Source organism: Sinocyclocheilus anshuiensis, unplaced genomic scaffold (assembly GCF_001515605.1).
Source record: "Sinocyclocheilus anshuiensis isolate Anshui unplaced genomic scaffold, SAMN03320099.WGS_v1.1 scaffold641, whole genome shotgun sequence".
Classification (NCBI taxonomy): Eukaryota; Metazoa; Chordata; class Actinopteri; order Cypriniformes; family Cyprinidae; genus Sinocyclocheilus; species Sinocyclocheilus anshuiensis.
The window spans coordinates 80,388-92,177 of NW_015536503.1; the positions used below are offsets into that span (position 1 = coordinate 80,388).

At 35.7% G+C, this 11,790-nt stretch overlaps 1 protein-coding gene across 8 annotated transcripts in view; it reads left to right on the forward strand.

Annotated features, from left to right (window-relative positions):
• The window catches only part of LOC107690381 (ATP-binding cassette sub-family C member 9-like), a 35,798-nt gene that overhangs the window by 2,779 nt on the left and 21,229 nt on the right, over positions 1–11,790 (forward strand). For 4 of the 8 annotated variants that reach the window (XM_016488705.1, XM_016488694.1, XM_016488728.1 and 1 more), the window contains 14 exons: positions 621–792; positions 1,660–1,801; positions 1,908–2,029; positions 2,264–2,430; positions 3,273–3,515; positions 3,657–3,845; positions 5,595–5,765; positions 6,671–6,826; positions 6,915–7,049; positions 7,141–7,303; positions 7,509–7,549; positions 7,631–7,773; positions 7,868–7,982; positions 11,253–11,354. In XM_016488705.1, coding sequence (XP_016344191.1) covers positions 645–792; positions 1,660–1,801; positions 1,908–2,029; positions 2,264–2,430; positions 3,273–3,515; positions 3,657–3,845; positions 5,595–5,765; positions 6,671–6,826; positions 6,915–7,049; positions 7,141–7,303; positions 7,509–7,549; positions 7,631–7,773; positions 7,868–7,982; positions 11,253–11,354 — 2,037 coding nt within the window. In that variant the 5' untranslated portion in view covers positions 621–644. The remainder of the gene's footprint in view (positions 1–620; positions 793–1,659; positions 1,802–1,907; positions 2,030–2,263; positions 2,431–3,272; positions 3,516–3,656; positions 3,846–5,594; positions 5,766–6,670; positions 6,827–6,914; positions 7,050–7,140; positions 7,304–7,508; positions 7,550–7,630; positions 7,774–7,867; positions 7,983–11,252; positions 11,355–11,790) is intronic. The other 4 variants (XM_016488722.1, XM_016488746.1, XM_016488742.1 and 1 more) reach the window with 2 other exon arrangements.

Here is an 11,790-nt window from a genome sequence, read left to right on the forward strand (position 1 = left end):
ATCCTGATTTACTAAAATAACTAAAAATAAAACTGAAATAAAAATGAATGAAATAAATTAAACAACTATATAGACATTTAAAAAACTGATACAAATGAAAAAAAAAACACAACAAAAATAATTATATTTGAATTATATTTTAATAATTACATGTTATAATGTAATTTGTGCACTAAACACTGTAAAACACACACACACGTGCTTTGCTGGGTCACCTGAGGATACACAGCATGCAAGCTTCAGTCTACCAAAGTATATTCTGCACAAGCAAACATTACTGTCCGTTGTGATGTTGTATAATTCAGCTATCCTGTATGGGAAATTAAACTTTGGTAAACTGGTAAATGAATTGGCTGAGAGGGTGCAAGCACTGTCCCTAGAGAGGGTTTGTTAATCTTGCTCTTACACTGATTGTCAGCAGAGGATCAATGTAGTTAAATACTTTGCCGGACCTCATAGTCAATAATGATTACAGGAATACTGCTTTCAGTGCTGTTAGTTTGGGCTCAAAGCTGGCATTCAGTGTGTAATCAAGTGCAATTTTTTCGATTACATTTACCTGCATTGAATGCTTTATATTCAAATCTAACATCAAACATCGTTTTTTTAACCATGCCCAGGCTCCTTTAGCCCAGTCAGGTGACATGGCCTTGTCTTTCTGTGGGAACGACAGAGGTAGTAATGCCTACAGCGTGGACAAAGGAGTCCTGGACAATGGCTGCTTCGTGGACGCCCTCAACCTCGTCCCTCACGTATTTCTTCTCTTCATCACCTTCCCTATCCTTTTCATTGGTATGAATGCCCTTATCTTTTTTTCCCTCTTAAACAATTATCCTCTTCATTGGTATGAATGCCCTTATCTTTTTTTCCCTCTTAAACAATCATGCACGTTTTGCAGTTGGTTACAGAGATGTGATCCATTCAGAAAATAACATAGACTGCCTTTTAATTGAGAACTCTAGTTTTATTTTATTGGTTTATTGGATTACAAGATAATAGGTGTGGTTAGACAGGAAATAAAATGTGTATTATATTATATTATATATTGAGAAATCTTATTTAATTTTTTGTTTTAATTTTTTATATTATTTATTATTTAATTTATTTATTTACTTATTTATTTTTTGTTTTAATTTGTTATATTATTCATTATTTAATTAATTAATTTACTTATTTATTTGGAGCCACACAACATTAGGCTTACAAAGTGGAACCCTTAAACTGAACGCCTTTTGTGTGAAGTGCGAATTTCTTTGTATAACAGTTCAGTAAATTCCTGTCAAAAATGTTATCATTTTGCAAACATTATGGGAACATTAGTTTTGAATGTTATCTGAACATTCTGGAACAACTAGTAACATTTAAGAAATGTTAGATGAATGTCCAACTGAAATGTTTAAAAAATGTTCCATGAACAATTTATAAATAACATTTTTGAGAACATTATTAATGGCTAAATAGCTTTGAATTAATTAACATTCTATTAATGTTATTGTAAGAATGTTAGTTCATAACTTTGAGAGAACCTCACCAGAATGTTCTGAGAACATTTCCTGTTAGCTGGCTGGGTCATGTGGTTCAGATAATGAAGTTGTAAAGAAAGATATATTAATAAATATATTGATATTATGGTATACACATGTGTGTGTTTGTGTCCAGGTTGGGGTAGCCAGAGTTCAAAGGTGCAGATCCATCATAACACCTGGTTGCACTTTCCCGGCCACAACCTGCGCTGGATCCTCATCTTCACACTGCTGTTTGTGCACGTGTGCGAGATCGCCGAGGGAATCGTCTCCAATACGTGAGTTTCAGCACACACACACACACACACACGTTCAATATATTTGTGTGTTTATGATCAGTATGCACTCATGTTTATGTCTGTGTGTATGAATGGATCATTTTAGGCAGATGGAGTCCAATCACTTGCACCTCTTCATGCCAGCACTGATGGGCTTCATAGCAGCAACGACATCAGTCGTATACTATCACAATATAGAAACAGCCAATTTCCCCAAACTGCTGCTGGGTAAGTCAGTGTCCATTTCAGTATGCAAATGTGCAAATACAAATGCTGGCAGTTAATAATAAAATGTACTTTGAGTGTTGCTGTTTCACCACCTACATTATGTAGCGGTTAGTAAACACTTTCAGTCTGTGTGTTGCTTGGCTACACGTAATGGTCGATTCATATTTTTGTTAGTTTCTGTCCTTGGGATTCTGTATGAACATGAGACCTAACGTCAGAAATACTATTTCACAGCCTTATTTATTTACTGGATTCTGGCTTTCATCACCAAGATGATAAAGTTATGGAAGTTTGCAGAGGTGAGCTTGGGGGTGCAACATCTCCGTTTCTGTATCACAGCTTTGCTTGTGGTGCTGTACGGCCTGCTCATGGCTGTCGAGATCAACGTTATCAGAGTCAGGGTGAGTTGATCTAGGGTCATGTGGCAAATGCATTTCTTTTATTATTTCTTTTATTTTCCAATTATTTTTTTATTTTACTATTTTGTTTCTATATGCCTCTAATTTGAACCACTAATTCAATGTTTTATTTTATTTTTTTCTATATTCCTTTTATTTGATCCTTTCATTTAAAGGGGTAGTCCATCCAGAAATAAAAAAATCTGTCATCATTTACTCATCCTCATGCTCATGTTGCTCCAAACCTGTACTTATTTCATTCTTCTGCACAAAAGAAGATATTCTGAAGAATGTTGGTAACCAAACAGTGTCAGTTCCCATTGACTTCCTTTGTATTTTATGTCCATATAATGAAAGTCAGTGGGAGCAAATCTACTTTTATATTCCACAGAAAAAAAGTCATACAGGTTTTGAGAAACGTGAGCATGAGGGTAAGAAAATTATGAAAGAATTTTCATTTTTGGGTGGACAATCCCTGTAAGGCAGATTTTATTTTATTTTTTATTTTATTTTATTTTTTTACAGATTTTTATCCATCAATTGTAGACAGTTTTATTCTACTAACAAAAGTCATTAACCTGCTGAAAAAAGAGTTTGGACTGGCAAGGATTTCCATTCTGGTTCAGGTTGGTTTGTGCTGGTTTTGATTAGCTGGATTAGCTGGTAGACATATAGCCATGATTTTCACAATCAAAGCTGCTTGACCAGCATTATTTCTGGTTGACCAAGGTAGTCTGGCTGTTTAAGCAGTTAAACACAACATGCTAGTCTGTTCAGCAGGGTAGTTACATTCTACTAACAAACCATATGACCTTTATGTTTTAATTTTTTTTTCTTACCTGCAGAAGTACGTGTTCTTTGCGAACCCCCAGAGGGTGAAGCCCCCAGAAGACTTGCAGGACTTGGGTGTGCGATTCCTCCAGCCCTTTGTCAACCTCCTCTCCAAAGCAACATACTGGTGGATGAACCCGCTCATCATTGGAGCCCACAAGAGACCCATTGAGCTGAAGAAGATTGGAAAACTTCCAATCGCGATGAGGGCCTTGACTAACTATATGCGTCTGAAAGACTCCTATGAGGAACAGAGGGTATGTGCAGATGATCACAGGTTTAAGAGCAAATATTATAATTCATAATCTAAATGAACAATATTTTCATATTTGATGACATACTATAGTAATGAGAAATGTCAGTTGAACAGTGTCTCTTTGCTTGTCCAATTCTGACAGCAGAAAACAGAGGACCCAGATAAATCCCCATCCATCTGGAAATCCATGTACCGGGCATTTGGGGGGTCAATACTCCTCAGCAGCACTTTTCGGTACATGGCAGACTTGCTGGGCTTTGCCGGGCCACTCTGCATCTCTGGGATTGTGGGACACCTTGATAATTCAACAGAGATTGATAGGACAAATAAGGTGTGTGTTTCATCTCATTTTATTGTGCTAAATATGGTTGTCTTGTGTGTGTCGCCATCTTTGATAGTCTGTCAATATGGTTACAAACACTATTCATGGGACTGTGAGAATAGAAAACATTGCAAAAAATTATTTTCTTACTCAGAATGATTAGATATTCTTACTGGAAAAAGATACATTTTAAGATACATTTACTTGAGCAATATGACAGAAGATAATAAGTCTTGCTTTTAAAAAAAAGAGTGAGTTTTGGCTTCATATTTTGTCCTGTTTTAAGAAAGAATAAATGAAGGAGAAAAAATCCAGAAAACGAATTAATATCTGAAGTCATTTTGCCTTCAAGTATATGTATCTTGATTTACGAATGTTTAGATATTTGTACTGGAAGACAAGACAGAAATACTAATTAAGAAAATCATTTTTAGAATAAACGGGCATGACTTTGCTTATTCGTTCACACAGAGAGTATTCAAGCCATGTAAGCCATTGTACAAATAGGACAATTCAAGAGTACATACGATTGTCTATCTCAAACACATACCAGAGATATGGTAAAACAGGGAAATGGAGGAATAAAGGAAACTACACAACTAATGTAATGGAAATATATCACAGTCCCGTCACTGTCTCACAGCACTTTGATATTATCACATTTACTTTGGAACCCATTCATAATGTGCCTTGTTAAATAATTTAGGATGTTGTTCAAATAACTGTCAATTAAATGATTTGCTGCAGATATTGGTCTGCTGGTTATGCTACTAATTAGACTGTATTTATTTTTCCTGGGTGCAACATGACTGTAGAGAGTGATCTATGGTCTGATATCTGCTGTTTTGCCTTGCTATTTATCACTTCCTGTGTGATGTCACAGAGGCGTCAGTGCTATTAATGAGAGGACCGTATGTCATCGCCTTGAGATGACAGCAATTATTAGATTTCACTAAATGTGTTTTCCCTGCTTGGATGACCATGATGTCATGTGTGTTTGAAAAAATACTCTCATGAGGTTTAGATAAGGATGGATTCAGGGCGGAAAACTCAGGATGTGATAAAAACTCAGCTGATTGAATGAATGATATCATTGTATTTATCTTGTCATATGTCTGTAAGCACACAGTGATATACCGTTTGAAATACCTTTTGTTTTAATTTTGAACAATATACACAACTTTTTAAAAGAATAATGGTGCTTATTTAGCAAGGATGCATTAAAATGATCAGACTTTAACATTGTTACAAAAAATCTCTATTCAAATAAATTCACAATTACGGAATGTTTTTCATTATATTTTACAATATTACAGTATTTTACTGTATTTTTAATAATTAATAAATAAATACAGCCCTGGTGAGTATAAGAGACTTGTTTCAAAAACTTTAAAAGATCTTTCCAGTCCCAATGTTTTGAACGGCAATGTATGTGTTATTTATTTTATAACGTATTATTATAATTTATAATTAAAATAAATAATTTTTAAGTGTGGCTTAAATCCAAATACGTTTTGGGGCCACTGTATAAATGTGTGTGACAAAATGAAGCCAGATGTGCGAACAGACGTGCATATCTGTGTGACATGGAAAATTCCCCACTCACATCACACACACACACACACGTTGCTGCCAGCAACACTCTGTTTAAGTGCCTGCTTAAGAGTGTGCTTGTGTATGACATCAGTGAGGGCTGAAATGCCGAAGTGTTTTTAAGTATTATGCGTGTGTGTTCATACTCTGTTTATTTCCTGTCAGACAGCGAACATGATTTTCGGGGTGTACTTCATGTCTTCCACTGAGCTGCTGCAGAATACATCTGTTCTGGCGGTTCTGCTGTTCCTGGCACTCGTGCTGCAGCGAACATTCCTCCAGGCCTCCTACTATGTCACGATAGAAACCGGCATTAACCTGCGCGGGGCGCTGCTTGTAAGTTTACTGGAAGTCAAGCATGGAGTGAATTATCAGACAAATTTTTATTTCATCAGTCTGCACTACTCACTTCAAGTTGTGTGGTATAATACAAAATATTATATAAGACAAATTCTTACCTTAGTAGGAAAGTTAAGTTGCTCTATTCTATTCTATTCGTCCTGTTTGATTCTATTCTACTCTACTTTGTCCCATATTATGTCTGTTTTATTCTATTCTGAATTATTCTGTTCATTTCAATTAAGTTTCTAATTATGTTAATTTATTCTATTTGGGTCTGTTCCATTATTATCTGCTTTGTCATATTCTATTCTTTCTACTCAATTCTATTAAATTCTGTTCGATTCAGTTATGCTTTATTCTGTTTGGGTCTGTTCTGATATTATCTGCTTTTTTCCTATTCTATTCTATTCTATTCTATTCTATTCTGTCAGTGTTGTTATTGTAACCTACAACTAAAACTATTAAATGTTTTTTGTTAATTGAAATGAAGCTGAAAAAAGTGTAAATATTAGATGAAGAACTTATAAAATTTAAATGAAGTACTTAGAAACTAAAATTAAATTAAGCTAAATAGAATTATTTAAGAGAAAATAAGAAAAATGACAGTCACAACAAAATTACTAAAACAAAAAATTAATGAAATATAAAAAATAATTAATTAATTAATAATGCAATTATATTTAGAATTAGTTCAAAATATTAGGAAATACTATAGTGTTATATAAATATTACCACAATAACGCTGTTGATTGTTACAATGTTCTATTTGGTCTGTTCTTTTATGATCTGATTTGTCTTATTGCATTGTATTCTATTTTAGTCTAGTCTTCTTTTCATCAAAGTTAGCATTAAAGTTTTTGTTTTTTTTTGTGAATCATGTGTTGGTTCTCGTCCTCTAGGCAATGATCTACAATAAAATTCTGCGTCTCTCCACTTCAAACATGTCCATGGGAGAGATGACCCTCGGCCAGATCAACAATCTCGTAGCCATAGAAACCAATCAGCTCATGTGGTTTCTCTTCTTATGCCCCAATCTGTGGGCCATGCCAGTTCAGGTATGTCATAGCAAAAACATGCCTGCATTTGTGAAAACACAAAATCATTGGTGTCCTTAAGCAAAACATAACTTATTTCTGTTCATAGATCATTATGGGAGTCATCCTGCTATATTATTTGTTGGGTAACAGTGCGTTGATTGGGGCCGGCATCATTTTGCTACTGGCCCCGGTTCAGTACCTCATCGCTACCAAGTTGGCAGACACACAAAAGAGCACGCTGGTGAGCTTTACTTACACCTTTGTGAATGTGCATGTGCATGCTGTCAACACACCATCAAGTTCATGTTTGTGACTTCTAAATATTTTCTCAGGACTACTCAACAGACCGTCTTAAAAAGACGACAGAGATCCTGAAGGGAATAAAGCTGCTGAAGCTCTATGCCTGGGATAACATCTTCTGTGACCGTGTAGAAGAGACCAGAGAAAAAGAGCTGACCAGTCTCAAGACTTTCGCCCTCTACACATCAATGTCCAGTATGAGAGGCTCCTCCCTCCATCACATGCCCCGCCCACATACATAAACCCTTCCCCTTGCCATTGCCCTGCCACCAGCCCATATTCTCATTTGCTAAACTTTTTGCGATCAAGCCTATTTGGTTCTAATAGCTGATAGTTTGTTTTCACTGTTTAGTTTTCGCATCTATTGGAAAATAAATGCCGTGTCTCTTTATCTCCACAGTATTTATGAATGCCGCCATCCCCATTGCTGCAGTGTTGGCGGTAAGAGATGCATCATGAAGGCTTTGATTAGTTGTAGTTTGTCCACCATGTAGAGCATACATTCTCTTCTTGTTCTTGTAGACCTTTGTCACACATGCCTATGTTGAAGAGGTCAGGCTCAGTCCAGCCAAGGCATTTGCCTCTTTGGCTCTATTCCACATCCTGGTCACTCCACTCTTCCTGTTATCCACGGTGGTCAGGTTTGCCGTTAAGGCCCTTGTCAGGTATGTCACTAAATCAAACAAGTTATCAAATCCAACATTACTTCATAATATTGGCTTTCCTGGAAGGATCTGATCATCTGGTTGATGTCCGCAGTGTACAGAAGCTCAGCGAGTTCCTACAAAGCGATGAGATTGGAGATGATAGCTGGAGAAACACAGAAATGTCCATGTCTCTAGAGGTCGGCAAGAAATACAAATACCACGGGGATGTGAGTGCTCACACACGAATTTGCACCTTAAAGGTGCGGTGACATTTACAGTTGCTTGGTGAATTTTCGTGCACAAAATCCAGTAAGGTGGGCGAAAGGTTTCCACGCAGATTTTGCAACAGGTTCATATTGGATATGTGAATTTGCTGTGTTGACCAACAGAAAGCTGCTTGGTTTGTCAATATTGTAGCTTCTGGACCTATTATGCCCACAAAATTTCGCTATGTGACTGCATCTTAAGACATTTCTTAATACTCAAGCTATTCCAAGCCTTGACGTTTAGCAGAGCTTTATGAGGAATGAGGAGCAGTTCAGTAAGAAGTAAGATGCTCTTAGAGGAACTGTTGCTGATATAGTCAATTTGGGTGATATGGGACACCTAAACTAGTTGGGATGCCATGTGATAATCTAATTTTTATATTCTTTAGTTTTCCGAAAAACATTCCGTAATATATTTTGTGCTTTTTATTTAAAAATGGATGGAATGTTCTTGGATCAGTTTTAGGGGAGAAATATTATATGTTGATTAACTGGGACTTTTCTTGCTCTGTAACTGAACAAGAGAAACAAATTAATATTAATGTTTATGCATTATCTCACTGGAAATTTTTGACATTTAATTGCATAATTTAAAGGGGTCATATGATGCGATTTCAATTTTTCCTTTCTCTTTGAAGTGTTACAAGCTCTTGGTGCATAAAGAAGATCTGTAAACTTGCAAAGACTAAAGTCTCAAATCCAAAGAGATATTCTTTATAAAAGTTAAGAGTCAGCCATGCCTACCTAAAACGGCTCGTTCTAACACGCCCCCACATGTCTACGTCACGATGTGGGAAGATTTGCATAACGCCGCCCAAATGTTCACGCAAAGAAAGAAAGTTTTTTTATATTTAAAGAATTTGCCACTGAGGATTCAAACGCGAGTTTTGAGCAGTGTAGAGTAGCGTTTGTAGTTTGTCATTTCTCCGATCACAAATGCAGACATGGTTTATGTTAATGCAGCGCAATGCGATGCAATGCAACGCATAAAAAGACAGTATAAGTCATTATAATCAGTAATTATGTCCCAACTGGATGCAACAAATGCGTAGTTTATAATGGGTTTTAATGTTTTTGTCTCGTCGCTCCGGCCGGACAGGGCATCACAATATGGTAAGGGGCGTAACATTTCCGTCACACGCTTGAGGTATTCGGCCAATCACAACGCACTGGATAGCTGGCCAATCAGAGCACACCTCGCTTTTCAGACCAATGATCTTTGTAACAATCGACACGTTTTAGAAAGGCGGAGCATAGAGGAGAAACAATAATGTACAGTATGTGGAAAATAACCTTAAACCACATAAACACATTTCATTACACCAAATACACCAAATAATGTTCTTTTTAGCAACATCATATGACCCCTTTAAACAGTTATATTTATCACTTAGGGTTAAAAAACCAGGGATTGTTTTCTGGACAGAGCAACTGAAGTCAATTGTGGCATCAAATATTTTCAAAACTCTTGAATTTGTGTCTGTGAAGTGTCTTTCTGCAAAAAAAAAAAGGGTGATTCTAATTGAGATAAACTTGACGTCATAACACTCTAAATGACCTCCAATAACAGCAAACATGAGACTCCACACGGTCATGTCTCTAGAGACAACTATCCCACGTTTAGGGGGCTGAAACGGGAGCTGGTCATTCCTGAGCCAGCATAGCTGAGATCTCATAAACGTGTTAGAGAAGCTCCTCTCTCTGGTCAGTGCAGGGGCCCTCAGCAGTTCTCTGACAGAGGGACAAATATATGACAGGACCGTCCCCAGAGAGGAGCAGAGCTGGAGCAAGGGGTGAGGAAAGGAAGGGAACGAGAGAGTGAGGTTGAGGATGGAAATGTATACTGTGACAGGAAGAAGGGGGTTCCAGGGGAGGAAATAGTGCTAAGCTGGGAAAATCGCTTGGCTAGATGCAAGCGGGAACTCATGTTCCTTGTTTTAGGACTTCACAGCAGCTTTTGAGTGTCATGTGATGTTTGTTTGCTGATCCAAAATGACAGTTCTGTCATTATGTTTTTAAAAACCCTTGTGCTATTATTTTTTCACTGGAACACAGAAGTAGAAATGCATTTCTACTTCTGTGTTCCAGTGAAAAAATAATAGCACAAGGGTTTTTAAAGTGAGCTGCTCCATAATTTTGAGTTGTTTTGATATAGAAAACACATTTTGAGATTTATGCTTTCTAATTATTTAATTATTATGTTTCTTCTCCAACCCATCCTCAAGGTATAATCATGTAAATGGCAGCTTATTATAAAATCTTATTTTTTAAGAAATTGGAAATGATTTCAAGTGATTTTCAGGATTTTTTTCTGGAGGGAATTAGGAGAATTATTCATTAGATTTTTTCTTGTATAAGTTTACAATACATAAATAATAGGTTAAGTAAAAATATTATTATTTAATTTCATTATTTAAAATATTTAAATATTTAATATATTTATATTACAGTGTATATATTTAACAATATATTTACAGTTTTAGCTATATGCTTTAGTATAGCAATATAAGTTTCTGCCGATCAGTCACACTATATATTAAATTACTAAATATTATACAAATATTAAATATAAAAAAAGAAAATATAAAAAATAATTATTAATAATATATGTAATTAATTATTTATATTACAGTGCATATATTTACAATTTTAGGGATTTTTCTGGCAATGCCTCACCACATATTAATTAGTTTGCATGATAGGACTAGGTGTTATGATCCCAATATCAATACAGAATTTAAATATTATAAAAAAAAATATCATGCTTATATTAAATATAAAGAGAATATAAGATATAAAAATATAATTATGAATAATTTATATAATTAATAATTTATATCAGTGCATATATTTAATAATATATTTACAGTTGTAGCTATATGTTTATTATAGTGATATGAGTTTCTGGTGATCTGTCACACCTCATTAAAGAGCATTAAAATGACATTTATTGTTTGAATATTATAATAAAATTGACAATTTAAAAGTTGATGCCTTGTTTTATCAAAGATATTTTTCTTTGGTTTTAATAATGTTTATCCTCATACTGCCCTTTTTCATCCAAAATCATACAATATGTCACAATATTGCAAGAATATTTTCTATAAAATGAGAGTTTGTAGTGATCTGAAGCTGTCAAACTCCTAAAAGGACGATCAAAAATAGCATTGTTAAAATTAATTATTTCTTTTAATTTTCCCTTAATCTCTCTTTTTGTCTTTATCATTTTAGACGAAGGCTATCAAAAGGAAGGGCCGTTATCGTATGGATAACTACGAGCAGCCCATGCGCAGGCAGCTGCGGCCCACAGAAACCGAAGATGTCGCTGTACAGGTCAGACGTCACTATCCTCAGCAGAGACTCCATCAGCACTGATTCTCAGACGCTTCTCGCTCACAGAGCATGTGCTAAAGTTCAGTAAGACAACTCAGGATCTGCATGTACTCATCCAGATGCCAGTAACCTTTAAGTCACGGCCAATAGGTTGTTTTACTCCTACTGTGCTGGAGGAAGTGTTTGAAGGCCATTTTTTAACACACACAGATGGGGGTTTTTTTTGGGTGGGGGGGGGTTGGGGTTGAGCATGTTCGTTCCTCTCTTAGTTTTTTTTTAACTCTCCATATGGGGTTTGTGATAGTTTCTCAGACATAGTGGTTTGGGTTCAGCTTCCCTCTGAGTGCAGTTTGGGATTCTCATGAGAAGAAAAACTGGGACTAAAATTCAGAAAGGCATTAATTTATGTGTTTTTTTTTTTTTTTTTGTTTCACCT